Raw genomic sequence first — 14,520 nt, forward strand, 5'->3', positions numbered from 1 at the left:
TCACTCATTCACACACCAACCAACTGAATCTACACATCAGTCTACAGCTGGAGGCGAGATACAATTGTAACACACACCAACGCTGAGAAAAGCAACATGTCTTTGATTGCATAAACATGTATACGCAAACACTCTTGCACAGTTCACATATACAAGCCTCTGTCTCTGGAAAGACAGATCAAAGTTGAGCTGTGGGCACAGGAGGTGGGGCAGATGGAGAGGGCGGCCAGCCTGGGGCACAGCATCACAGAGAGCATGTTTGTGTGAGTGCGTGTGTGTGCCTGAGAAAATGTGCCTGCTCAAATGGGATGTTATGTTTTCATCTGTGAGCAAGTAGGTGCAGTATCTGTACGTGAGCAGTGTATTCACGTGAGAGGGTGTTTTTTTTTGTGTGTGTGTGTGTGTGTGTGTGTGTGTGTGTGTGTCTGCATGCTTGTGCATGCGTGAATGCTCTCGTGTGTGGCCGCCGAGGCAAACACACAGGGAGATGAGAGGAAAGGAGACCAGCCTTTCAAACAAGATTAGGGCTGTGGCTGCCTAAAGGCCTGCCTGCCTGGCGACACTCTGCATAGACTGGGTGACATCTATATTAACACCACGACAGCAGAAGGCCCAGTCTGCTGCGCCTCCTGACAGACAGAGAATGTGGATCACTGACTGTCTGTCTGACTGACTGACTGACTGATAGATAGAGGTTTTGACATGTTTTAAAGGAGGCTAAGTTATCTGGGCATTTAATAGTGATAAATATTTAGGGCATAACACTAACTGTCTAATTCTTAACAGTATTGTTCTTTTTTCCTCTGGGTAATATTTAGTGATGATTATGTAATCACTATCTCTTTTAAGAAATACAGACTCACTGTACTTTAAAATAATATCACTGTCCACTGTGGTTTGATTTTTTTGTTTTGGAGTCAAGTCTTTAGAAAAGCTAATTTGGGCATTGTTTGAAAGCACAGACAGATACCACCACAAGCCTTCAGCTTGTTGGTCCAGTTTTGTGTTTGTGTAGAAGGACATATCTGGAGGCTACCACTGTAATTGCTAATCAACTTGGCTGGCTGAGTTAAGTGCAGGCAATCCAAATTACTGCCAGCGAACATAACATCATTACCACATCCAAGAGGGGAAGAAAACAAAGGATACTTCAGTACAAAAACAATTAGAAAATATAAACATATTACCAAACTCATTTAATAAGTTCAATACGAGAAAAAAAACACTTAAAAGTCCTTTGCAGATTGATAACGCAGAATGTTAGTATAAGGCTCGTATTTTGATAAACATGGATGCACTGATTATGTCTTCTTGGGACAGTGAGTATAAATGTTCAAATTCATTGTACTCATTGTGTGACACTTGTGGCGAGCGAATGGACAGAGTCCACCAAGCTGTCAGGGTGATGGAGAGAAGAAACCAGGAGAGTGGCTCACACGGCTGATAAAAAGGTCATCCCAGCCATCATTCCCACTCGCCTTTAAAATCAATCAAAAGCATAATGGTGATAATAATTCATGGGATTTCATGTCTTGTTTTATACAAAATTACACATCAGGAAACTGTACTGTACATCATGAGTAATTATAGACAGAAAAAAAGGGTTAAGAGAAGAAAATAGGAAAGACAAAAGGGAAGGACAGTTGAGCTGAGCTGGTCCAGAGCCGTCTACCTCTGCTCCTCAGTGTCCAGTAATAGACAGAGTGAAGAAAAGTGGAGAAGAGAGGAGTTGGTGGGCGGACACAGTCATCTACCCGGGGTTGTTTTTCTTCCTTTTATTTGGACTGGGATTGGGATCCAGTTTCAGCTCTCGGTACTGCACCTGTTAAAACACACAGAAACACACATGGAAGCACGCGCACACGCACAGCCGCATGCACACACGCACACAAACACACACCACCCGGTCAGGTGGAAAGAGCAAAGGATGCTTGAATAGCACAGAAAGCCTCCAGAGGCTCTCTGAGTCCAGCTGTGTGGAACAGTGGCCTAGGGGAAGGGATTACACACTGATTACAACACACACACGCACGCACGCACGCACGCACGCACGCACACACACACACACACACACACACACACACACACACACACACACACACACACAGATGCTCATGAAGACATTCACATGCACACACACAATCCATGTACACTGTTCAAAGCTCCAAATACACTCATGCTCGCACACAAATATACACGTACGCACTTACTTCCACAGATGTGGAACAGTGGCCTAAGGGAAGGGATCACACAAACAAACAGAGAACAGGGCAAGGGCTCATGGGAAAGCTTGGAGAGACAACAGAGTCATCTCAGCATGGCAAGATGGTGAGGAGAGAAAGGGCAGAGAGATGGGCGGGAGACAGAAGGTAAAAAAAAAAGAAAGAAAATGAACCGTAACCTTTGAAAACCGAAGTCTGTGCTTAGCTGCTAGTTATACTAACTACAGTATCAATACATTACTGATCAGGTGTAGCTTGACATATGCTGTGCTGTGTTATTAGGCACAAAATCATTAACCCTCAGTTTCTGTGCTGTTGAATAAAGAGCCAATTATTAAAGTTGAGCAGATAGACTTAATTCACTGGTAAAAACCCCTGTCTATTAGAAAATGTACATACATGTGATCTACTGGTCAGAGAGGTTAACAAACAGGCACGCTAGATATTTTCATCGTTTCCATCATTCATGGTACAAAAAAATAGAAAAGAATGATAATGTACAATTTCCTCTACATCTTTTTCTGTCCACTCAAACTCAAAAGTACAGCAGTCTGTCTGTGTGGAGCTTCCCTTCTTAATGAGTGGACCCTAGAGAAGATCTGAGCTGATGAGGCTCCTGTCTGTCAGCCATTAACTTGGAGCTACAGACAGCTGGAGGAAAAGAGTGAATTTCTACATTTGAAGGTAGCTGAAGGCATCACACAGCACTTTTTTTGAACACTCCTAATAACAAGGATGAAGTTTACTTTCTTTAAAGCTTCATGTTATGTTTTGTTAACAGTTATGTAAGTAGAAGATGAAAAAAAACTCAGATTTTCTGTATGCATATCTACATACTCTATGGCCCCAATTAAGCCAGTCTTTATGTTAAGCTAAGCCAACCAGCTACGAACTGTAGCTTCATATTTTCATATTCATATCTTCTCATCTATCTCACAGCAAGAAAGCGAATGAGTGACTTCCCCAAAAATGTCACCGCTATTCCCTAATACAGACATTTTAGTGGCACACTGCAATCACTTCAGAATAGGTTCAGCATTATCACTGAGGGACTGTCACCTATTTCTCCCTAAGGGAACTGATTCCCACTTGACGTGATGCTTTGCAAAGATGGTGAGCAGAGTTTAGAAAGAAACTGCTCTTAAGTGAGGGACACTCAGACGCAACAGCATCACAGTGGCTGAGCGTCAACAACCAGAGACTGTCACTCTGGCAGTCTCTCGCTTTCAGCACAAATACAGTCGCTAGCCTAGACAGATTCACGACACTGACAAGCACTAGCCACTGAATCAGAATACTAATAGAATAAAAAAAAAAAAAAAAAAAAAAAAAAAAGACTTAACAGTCACAGCACCAAAGAGCCAGTATTGTCTGTGGGATCCCTCCTAGGCTGATGTACTGTAGGCTACTCTTCCTGTCTGACTGACTGACACCCTCTCTGATTCTCCAGGCAGACAACAAACTGACGTCAATATGGTTTCTGTGTTCTGTCTCATGGTGGGTCTGTCTGCCGTGGACGGGAACAGCAGCGTCTCTCAGTGCTGGCTGGGAACGAGCCTTTATCATCCATCTTCTACTGGTTCCCACTGTCGCTTCAGTGACGCCTTCCAATATCCTCTGCCTGCAATGTACAAATCCGAGATCCAAAGAGATGTGTGTGTGTGTGTGTGTGTGTGTGTGTGTGTGTGTGTGTGTGTGTGTGTGTGTGTGTGCTCAAAAATGAAGACACACACTTACATATATGAATACTGACAAAAAGAATGTACACACATACATCCCTGCACCTCCCTCATCACGCAGAAACACAACACCCTGCCATCACCGTATCATTAAAATCCCATAAAAATCCACACACTGTATGTACACACATATGCAGTGGGGTATTTTTGTTCCTCTGTTTCACAGTGGTGGTCACCAATGTCCCGTTAAGGTGCTTACAGGGTGGTTAGGCCAGCATGTGTTGCTCTCTACGCCTCACTAAGCAGCCAGACTGCACTGATTCCTCACTGTCCACAAGGCAAACTAACATCCTGCTAAACAGCTGTACAAATACAACCGGTTTGTTGGATACAGTGAGAGAGAAGGGAGACCTGGAGATGAGGCGACGAGGAGGAGGCAATCCAGGTGGAGAAAACAAGGGAAGGAAGGAATGATGAGAAGCGAGAGAAAGAAGGGACAGAAATGTACAGAAAGATGAAGGGAGGAAGGGCAGAGAGCGGGACAAACCAACAAAGGAAACTGGAGGGAAAACAATGAGAGAGAAGAAGAGACTGGGTGAGACGGAGGGAGATCAGTGGACATTCGGGTGATGACAGATACTGTTCTCATGTGGGTGTGGATCCTTTTATAGCCCTTCCAACTAAAGCAGACAACGGAGCAAAAACCCATGGGACAGAGAGGGGTTTATATGGCCCCATCTGTGTGTGTGTGAATGTGTGTGCGTGTGCAGTGGTAGTTGGGTTAAGGGACCATGACAGTCCTGGCAGAGTGCCCGCATTGACTGCGATCAATGACAGTGGTGCATTCATGGATGAACATGTGAGTGAATGGTTGAATGATTTAATTCACTCATGAGTAAAGGAGTAACAGCACATCTGCATGTAGCGCAGTAACAGGGACACATATCTGTTAATATTAAATAATTGCACGCAAATTCACAAAAAAAATCCACCTTTATCAAAATGTTTCTCCGTATGAATTCTCAATCATTGTTTGCCGCAAACTTCAAACAAGCTACCATGGATCCAAAAGTAGGACAGATATCGTACGGGATCATTGGCTGTTAGTGGTCCCATTATACGGCCAAACGCCTACAGCAGCAAAAAGGAATACGGCAATTTAATTCTGAGCATTGACATTCCTGTCCAAACAAAACTCTTTGTCAGTGCAGACACACAAAGAAAAGTTTGCATGTCAGTAGAAAATAGGGTTTTGTTTCTCATGAAGAGCAGCGAAGGGGATCGACAAAAAGAAAGGGTGCGGGGAAAAAACAATATCTCAATCAAACAGGAGTTTCTCTGTGAAGAGCTGCCAGCCAGGAGAAATGGGGCTCATGCGTCACAGGTTCAGTTCCACCTTACAGGTGACAGGCCTGCCTGATGCTATACCCTTGGCTCCCCACTCACCTCACCTAATAACACACACACACACACACACACACACACACACACACACACACAAGCTAACACACACACAGGTACCAACCTAATGCAGACAACAAGAGCTAGTTAAAGTTAAAAACAGAGGAAAAGGCAGAGGAGGCGAGGAAAAAGTGGGACGTTAGCGAAATAAAAGAAACTGAAATTGGGTGAAAGTAAAAAGTGAGGTAATGCGGCGAGCACATAAGCAATTTGGTACACGAGCGGGGAGCTTAAAGGGAACATCAACAGAAGAGGCAGTGGGTAAAGACCCAGCGCTGCTCAAAGGCTGCTCCACCCTCGCTCCTCTCCTCTCCTATCCCAAATGTTGACAGTACAAGTGCAAAACAGGCTTTGAAGTGTGCTCTGCTGAAGGGGCGCCGTGTACCATGCATCGTGCTTCGTTTAACGGTGTTACCCACAAAGCATCCCGGGACCTGCTCCTCTCTCTCTCAGTGTCTCTCACTCTCTCTCTCTCCCTCTCGCATTGAACCTTTGACAATGTTTTGATGATGCCGGTGTGGGCAGACAGACAAGGCGAAACCAAGGTGGGTGACAGTGAGTCAAAAAAGGCAAACAGAAAAGTAAATAAATGAAGTCAATATAAAGCACGGGAGCTACATTTTAATGATACTATGTTATTCTGTTTTTTCCGGTCCTTTCCACAGAGCACAGAACTCAGCAGGTTTCATCTCATGTGATGCCTAACGGAGCATAAGGGTTATTAAATGTTTCCAGGGAAACACTATTGTGTACAGTTCAGACATCTGCACATTGGAGGATTCAGCACTTATGTCTATTGTTGGGAAAGAAAAGGCATGTCAAGGTGACATAAGCCAGTGAGCAAAAAAGAAAAAAAAAAATTACAAAGTAAGGGAAGTTTTGCCTATTAGCTGTTGTGGCATGACACATACTGAATAGTGACTAATTGGCCACCTCCAGTGAAATGTTTAAATTTGTCACAAAAGTGTGGAAGGACAAACTAAAGGAGAGAGAGACCTCTGCTAGACATGAGTGATGGCGTCTGGCAACATTTCAACCTTTAACTATCCTGCCTTTGACCCCTGTACGTCCAGCGAGGTTTCATCCCCAACATAAATGTTGTCTAAAAATATTAACCCAACTCCCCGCTGTTCATTAGGCGCTAAATTGGAATTCATGCTTATTTTTGTACTTGGGGTTTGATCCAGCTCCTTTACACCAATCATAAAGGGCCGTTTTGGCAAGCTAATTGCCTTGGCCCTACTTATGCACTCCGTAGCTCACTTGGCTAATGGTGTCGTAAAACATACTAGTGCACTGACACCTCCAAAACGCCAGGTAGGGAATACTTAGCACTATAAAGGTGCTCAGCTTGGCCTCGTTTAAGAGGACATGAAGGATTCCCTGATAATGACCATAAAGATAGCTTACGCTGGTCAAATATAACCAGATACAAGAAACTGTTACCCAGAGAGAGGCAGCAACTCTTTCACGCACACACGCACTACACACCATGCCAGTCCTTAACATTGCTGCTCACAGAGGGACGTAATGATTTAAATAAACTGTCCACATGGTAAAAAGGTAGCTCTGCCTGTTGCAGCTTCCATGCTTTAAAGGGTGTTTGGCAGTGCAGTTAGGGGCCTTGTGTCAGTGATTTGAAAAGCTTGGTTTGTAGTAAAGCACCTTCCACTAACTGTATGACTGATGAGAAATGAGTGTTGTTGCTGCTAAATGCAAAGTTTCTGTTATGTACTTGAACTCTAAACACAAATGAAAGATGAGAAAACTGAGTCCAAAAGCTGTTACACAGTTGCTGTGTTGCTGTACCGCTATATACAGTACGTAATGATGGTCTGTGGCCCAGTGTGGTTGCCCTTTGCATATAAAGTCATTAGAACCTCATCAGTTCTGGCTGCACTGAAGCCCCTCCAAATGATGCGGAACAGTACCCTGAAACACCCCCAACCCACATCACATGTACTATTGCTGGGAGAGCATGTGTGTGTGTGATTATGTATGTGTGTTAGGTCACACCGGGGCCTTGAAATAGCACTTCATTAGTCATCCAGGGTGTCAGGCATAGTAGGCCCCTGCACGAATGCCAATGGGTGCCATGGACACGTGCCCGTGAGGGGACGCTCCATTTGGACCCCAGCACCTCTCTGCATCATCCGAGAGCCTCAAGGGCTTAATCCCCACAGACGACTTTGACCCAGTAAGGCGAGGGCAGGCAATGAGGTGAACCCACCACCGGAGGCAGCGGCGGGACGCACCGCAGAGCAGAACGTTCTGGTCTGTTTTTAGCCAACGACCGCAGAGCAGGGTTTCTTCGTAGAAAACTAACCTTTGGATTCAATGGAGAAGTGGTCTTAGTTCTTTATCAGCTGACTGAACAGTGATTCTAAATTTCAATGACCTTATTTTATTGATACAAATAAGACTACCCTGACTTAAATAATCAAACTAAACTCTACTTGCACTTTCTGCACTCCTCATTCCTCCCCTCATTTCTCCATTTCCATCTTCGTCTTTCCGACCATTATCTATTCTTACCCCTCTCCCCTGGTCTTTCACCCACATTACTCAGAAAACCTTCAAACTCAGTGAAACCTGGCAACAATTACCATTCCACCAGCTGCAGCAATAACTGTTACAGTAGCACTTACAGTCTTACTTATACAGTAGGCACAACTCCAGCAGTACGGGCACCAGACCAGAGCAGCATGTCTGCCCCGACCTTCCCTAGCCAGCAGGCACTCATTAGGGGCCTTGTAAAGGCCTCGTACCTGCCGGGCCTGGGCCCCCTTCACCACTCCGCTCCTCCAGGCTCCAGGTGTGTAAGGTGGCTGCACTTTACCAGAGGGGACAGCTTGGGCTCATTTAAGCAAATGGCTACCTGCCCTGTGCCTACTGCTGCAGCAGGCCCCAGTAAACTATGAGACTGTAAAACTGCACGGGGGCCGAAAGGGGGAGAACACGGGGGGCTGGCAGGGGTGTGTAGGGGAGCAGGGATTATGACCCTGTAAAGATGAAAGAAGTTGCAGGCAACAAGCGATCAAAGAGGAAGTGTGTCAGCACTGATGTGGCAGGGGATTGGTCTACTGTGGCCCCGGGTCGTTCAGCCTCAGCCTGCATGTGTGTGTATCTGTGCGTTCATGTGTGTGTGTGTATCGAACTCGCCACAGCAGGGCTTAACAGCCACAGCGGACGCCACCGGTGCTGGATAACACAACGACTTTCACAAGCTGCCGCTTAATTGCAGTTTAAACTGCACTTTGTCCTGAGCAGCACAGCACGTTACATTCCATACACGCACACACACATCTACGCAAGTATATTTTACCTAACGAAGCATCTGTACTCTTCAGCCACAGAGTTAATCTGATCTCACGGTTAATGTAGAAGCAAAACCGCATGGGGCTGGTTAACTGTTGGTTTACACTCTGTTCCAATTACTAGCATAGCTGGGAAACAACAGCTTACTGTAATTGTGTGCGAGTGTATGTGTATGGAGTCAATCAACCTAGTTATATGCTGGGCACTAAACTCACTTAACCTTGTTATCATATTACACAGCTCCAGCTATGTATGTGGAAATTGAATTAGACTAGGAAGCTATTAATAGGAAAACACAGAAACGACTTTGAAACAATTAGATTAGATGTCTGTGTGGCTAAAACAATGGATAGTCAGTTAACCCTAAATGAAAAATACAACAGTGAAGAGCCAGCGCCTGAGAGGAGGAAAAAGAAAGACGACAGACAGACAGCAGATGATAAAAGGAGCCCTAACCCTTGCCCGTGTCTGGAGCTGACATATGTGTTGTCAAAAGGACAGAAAAGTTGAGGCAAAGAAGAAAAAGGAAAGTTCACCCACCACTTGTACATCTGAGGGCACTCTGGAGAGAAAGTCTAGCAGCTCGTTGTTGTCAATGGTATAAGGGTCTCGCAGCTTCTTGGTGAATTTATTCACCCCTGTGGAGACAAAAACAGCGAGGGCAGGCAGGGAAGAGTTGGGGAAAGACAGGTGGACATCAGCACCTACTGTAAACAAGATGTTAGAACCTTTAAACCTGAAAATTTGCATGGCACTCACTGAGAGTGTCAGGAAAAGTTTAACTCTGACTTCAATACTGTATATAAAAAAGCAACATGGAATACAGACATTGCATTGCTGTGCCACAGATTTACTTAGATACTGTATTTACATTTAACTATACATTTTAAATCAATTACACTTGCAGTACATAGAAATAAACATTACACATTTTTGACATTCGCTCACCCCAGATCAACACAATGTATCGTAGAGGGATGAAGTAGATGATGGTGGTGGCCACTCCGAGAGCCACAATGGCCAGCCAGCTTAAGAAAGGCACAGTCCAGTTAAATGTGCTGCAAAGAGAGTGGAAAATGCGACTTTAAAAATTAGGAGACATGGCAAATATCAGTCCAGCCAAACATACTGACAAGTAAAGTAAAGAGGAGTCAGGGAGGCCATTTCAATACTTTTCAACCCAAACAATCTAATCTGGATATGTCTACACTACAAATTCTTCACACTCACTGGAATTGTGCAGAGGGAAATAAGTTCACCCCAAAGTCTTAGAGGTCACCATTGCAAGGTGAAAATGTGTTATGACTCAATGCTATTCATGCTATCTAATCAGTAAAATGCTCTCAGCTTTACAGAAACATGGGTCACAGATGTTTCAGTTTGATTTAAAATGTTTTTACCTGTAATTGAAGAAAGAACCTGTGGCCTGACTCTTTTCTCACTACAGCTTTTAATCAAAACAAAGTCTCTTGCCTTCCATTTGCTTTGAAAGCGTCTACGTGAAAGTGAGGGCCACTGGGTATGCAGGAGTGTACAGTGCAAATAAATGGTTTTGCGTGTGTGCTCATGTGGATTGATGTGTGTTTAATCAAGAATGTACATGATTCAGTTAAGAGGTCATGCAAGGTTAAGTGAGATGTGATGGACATAAAGACAGACTGCCTGTGTTTGTGTCTCAGGGTTGGGTGTCATGCTGGCAGTGTTTCCTGAGAGCAGCACTGAGTTATTCTCAGTTAGGCTGGCAAGGGGAAGTGGGGCAACCTGGCATTGTGGAAAAAACACTGGGACGTGCGGAGCAGAGCAGAGCGGAGCGGGCCGGGTGCCGAGGAGCGGGCTTACGACTCACTTCTTTATCCTCTCGCCATAGGAGGCCACTTCATCCAGTGCATTCTGCACGCTGATGCACACGTCCTGAATGGCATAAAGCTTGTTCATGAAGCCCTTTCTCTCCGAGTCCTGCAAGAGGACAGATAGAGATGTAGGCGAGGGAGAAAGAAAGCAAGGGTGAGCGAGGAAGGGATGGGGTGAGACAGAGAAGAGACGGGAGGAGAGAGAAAGAGGAGAGAGAAGACAGTGGCTGGGCACAGGCATCTTTGCGAAAACAATACATTTTAAATAGCGTCAAAGATCTGGAGTGGGGAGCCAAATCACCGGATATCCTGCATGAACTGACGGAGTGCTTTCATTCCAGCCAGTAATAGAGATATAAAGTCGGCAGAACAAATCAAAATGTTTTCCTCCTTACAAAAGCTCACACAGGAAAATTTGAATATGTGAATAGAGAGGCAGAATTAAACTGAAAGCCGAATGGATACATCAATCTTTGGGCGCTCTTTCTCTCTCCCTTTCTCTCTGCTGCTGCCAAGACAGCTAGGAAGACCGGGTAGAGCCCGCTTTTGTTCTGCTGGCTGGCACACTGTGATGATGTCACCAGCCGTGACATCATTATCATCCTTATTAACGCCGTCACCCACCATGAAGAGCTCTTCCTTTTCAACTTTTGATGGTTGAGAACTTAAGAATATTGCGAGGAATGGGGGGGGGGGAACCACAAACTAGGCAAGGCAATCTAAAATCTACAATCCCCCGCCCTCTCACTGAAACAAAGTGAAGAATTTAAGAAGTCATGCAACAGTCAACGAGCTGCCTGCTGACTGACTGACAGGCAGGGACAGGATGAATCTGGACAGAATGAGGTGACAGAGAGTGATCGAGAGCCGTTAGCTGAGTGAGGACATCAACACGCAGACTGGCTGTGCCTGGCTGTGATTGGTGGGCATGCTTGGGAGACAAAAGGAGGGCATAACAAGAAGAGGAGGACTATCTAATATAGTGGTACTATCATGAGTGGTCAGTTTACAATATGGCAATAGCAGGGGAATATGAACAAAGATTTTCATCAAGTTCCAGTACGTAACCACGCCAGCAAGTAAACAACCCTGAAAATTCTTCATCTTGCTGATATAGTGACAATAAGTGGAGGAGGGAGTGGGGGGTTGGGGATGCTGGTATTCTCTCAGTGGATAAATTGATGTGCCCTTTTCCCCTATTGTTGAGAGTATTTGTTTAACACTTGCGAATGAAAATGAATTGAATGACTTAATGACTCCAGAAACCTTCAGAGTCCAGATAAGAATCTGGATTTTATGCAGCTCGGATAAATAAGGATATTACGCAGCTGTTTGAAACTTTAATTAACTCCAAACAGGACAAAAAAGATGAAAAGTTAGAAAAGTTTAAGAGAAACCAAAAGATTATGGTATAACCCTCCACGGCCACTGACTATTTATCATTTGTTAGAGTAATAGCATGTGTAGCAATGGCTGTGTTATTGATGAAGATGGATGGACATTGTTAGATTAGAGAAGTAAAACTCTGACTAATCCTTATCATTATACCCAAAGAAGACAGTGAAGCAGTCAAAGACATGAAACCTCCAGGACCCCAGAGGACTTTACCACATTTTGCTCCTTGCGGCCAGCCCCCCCACCTCACCACAACCCTCCCACTGAGACCCAAACCCACCCTCTTCTTTTTGCTCTCCATCCAGGATCAGATAATGTGAAAAATGAACCATAGAGCAGTCAGGGAGACCACATGGCCTCCCCAGCAAAACCACACAAGACAAATAGATATAATTAGACAGCGTCCCTGGGTTATTTTTCTTCGCAAATATTTTACAAGACTCCCTTTCTTTCTTCCTCCCTCTCTCCTCCTCTTCTCAGTTCTTTCCTCAGAGTCCATCTGTTTTTCATTGCTCGCTCAAACAAATCTCAGAACGCAGGGTCTATTGTGCTGGGCTGGGTTAGGCCAAGCCGAGCCGGGCTGGGCCAGGTCAGGCCGTTTTATTTTCGGGCCCGGACTCAGGGGAGAGTGTTTGAGGGCCAGGGGAGTGGTGTGAGAGAGCGGGCGGGGGTGGAGAGGATAGATCAGAGGTCACTGGAGTATAAACCATTGCCACATGCCCCTCGGACTGCGGTCTGACTCCTATTTCCTGTCTTCAAACACGGCTCGGGGAGGCGGGAGGTAGCAATAACACAGAGGGCCACGGAGAACCTTGTTTTCCCAGCTTCCCCGCACACTGCGCACATATGGAGCCAGGCAACCTGTTCTTATAATGCAACCTAATATGCACACAAACACACACACACACACACACACACACCCTAAAGCTATTAGATAAGGTTGATCCGCACACCTGGTCTTGCTGTGTGACTCTACAAACGATATTACATCCCGACACAGATTAGACGATGACTTTAACAAGCAGTTTCTTTCATACTGAGTAAATTTGTTTTACACTACAATGTCATCAGCGACAGAAAGGGACCTGATACAGAAAGATGAAGAGAGAGACAGAGCATTCAAACGTCACAGCCAAGGTTAAATGAAGTTTTCTGTTGATGTAGATATTTAACAAAATCGTGAAATATTTGAACCAGGGATAGAGATTCATCACTTGTATCACGAGTTAAATCAAGGACTCAGTTTTGTCATGCTTTCTGCGGTTTTGTGAAGAATGTGTGTACATGTGTTAACCACTAGCTCACATGCAATTTGTGATGAGAACATGGTTTTTCCAGTCCAGACCAGCTTCCAGTCCCACTCAGGAAAAGGAGCAGGGTCTTTACAGGAGACTCAAGGCCTGTATTTCCATCTGTCTCTTCCTGTGCCTGTCAGGGAAACTAAGTGGGTTTGTTTGGAGACCTGAAGGCAAGGCTAATAAAAAGAAATCTCTGAGGTCTCTCGCTTTGACTTGGCTTCAGTTGCGAGTCATGTTAATGCTCAAAGTATGCTACAAATCCCAGCACCTCTGACAACAGTGGTCTGATTGATGTTGCTACATGTCTTGAATCATTCAGACAGATAGTGTAATAAGCCTGCCTAATGAGTTAAGCATCATGCATTATAATAGACTGCAACTGTAGGTTCATCTGCAGTGTGTTACGCTGACATGTTACAGTAACCGCCTGTTCAGTCAGTGTACTACAAATTATCACTGCCGTCAGACGACAGAACATTCATTCTTGACGATTTCATCTGCTGTAAGACTTTTCTGTCAGGTGCACATACCGTGTTTGCCTGAATATGAAGTATAGTACAGTACACTACATATACCACTATGTGCAATGTCATTAATTCCACTTAAAAAATGAAAGCAAATCTGATACTGAGATTAATCCTAAAGATCAATGGCTTGCTTTCTGCAATAACTACATCTGATATAAACCAAATGCACCATACAAAGGATGACTGTATATACTATACAGCAGGAGCAATAATATTAAATGAAAAAAAAAAATAGATATGCAAGAATATCAAAACATTGAAAATAATTTAGCATTCCCAGTTGTGAGTTGACTATATCAGAAGTAAGAACATATAGTGTTTTGATTAATTTTTTGAATGCCCATGACCATCAGTGCTCTGCTAATGCAAAACATTGATTTGTATGCCTCTAATACACACACCAGAGTGTCTATCTAATAAAAATACAAAGGAATCTTGAGGGCTTTACACATTCCTCTGTCTTTATTATTCATTCTCTTTGTCTTTTCCTGTCTGGTGGTTTATCTCTCTTTTGAAAAACACATTTGTTTTATAATCTACTGTATAGCAAAGGGTCAGAGTGTGATGTGAGTTCTGGGTAAAGTCAGCAGAGCAGCATACTACTGTGTATCAAATGAAAAACTGCACCAAGACAGTCAGTTCGTCCAATGAATAAAATGTTTCTATGTACAGAAGAAATTCTCTGACATCAATTAACTCTCATCAGGCTGGTAGCAGAAATATTTACTGAGTCTCTGTCCTTTGTTGGCAGTGAGTTGCATGTTTTAATT

At 44.2% G+C, this 14,520-nt stretch overlaps 1 protein-coding gene across 1 annotated transcript in view; it reads right to left on the reverse strand.

Moving 5' to 3' along the window:
- Window positions 1–369: 369 nt before the first annotated feature.
- mctp1 (multiple C2 and transmembrane domain containing 1) overlaps window positions 370–14,520 on the reverse strand; it is a 135,163-nt gene continuing 121,012 nt past the window's right edge. Inside the window, exons 18-21 of the mRNA XM_022758271.1 lie at window positions 10,527–10,636; window positions 9,629–9,738; window positions 9,221–9,318; window positions 370–1,822 (exon numbers count right to left, since the gene is read on the reverse strand). Coding sequence (XP_022613992.1) covers window positions 1,751–1,822; window positions 9,221–9,318; window positions 9,629–9,738; window positions 10,527–10,636 — 390 coding nt within the window. The 3' untranslated portion in view covers window positions 370–1,750. The remainder of the gene's footprint in view (window positions 1,823–9,220; window positions 9,319–9,628; window positions 9,739–10,526; window positions 10,637–14,520) is intronic.

Source organism: Seriola dumerili, unplaced genomic scaffold (assembly GCF_002260705.1).
Source record: "Seriola dumerili isolate Sdu_G_001 unplaced genomic scaffold, Sdu_1.0 BDQW01000017.1, whole genome shotgun sequence".
Taxonomy (NCBI): Eukaryota; Metazoa; Chordata; class Actinopteri; order Carangiformes; family Carangidae; genus Seriola; species Seriola dumerili.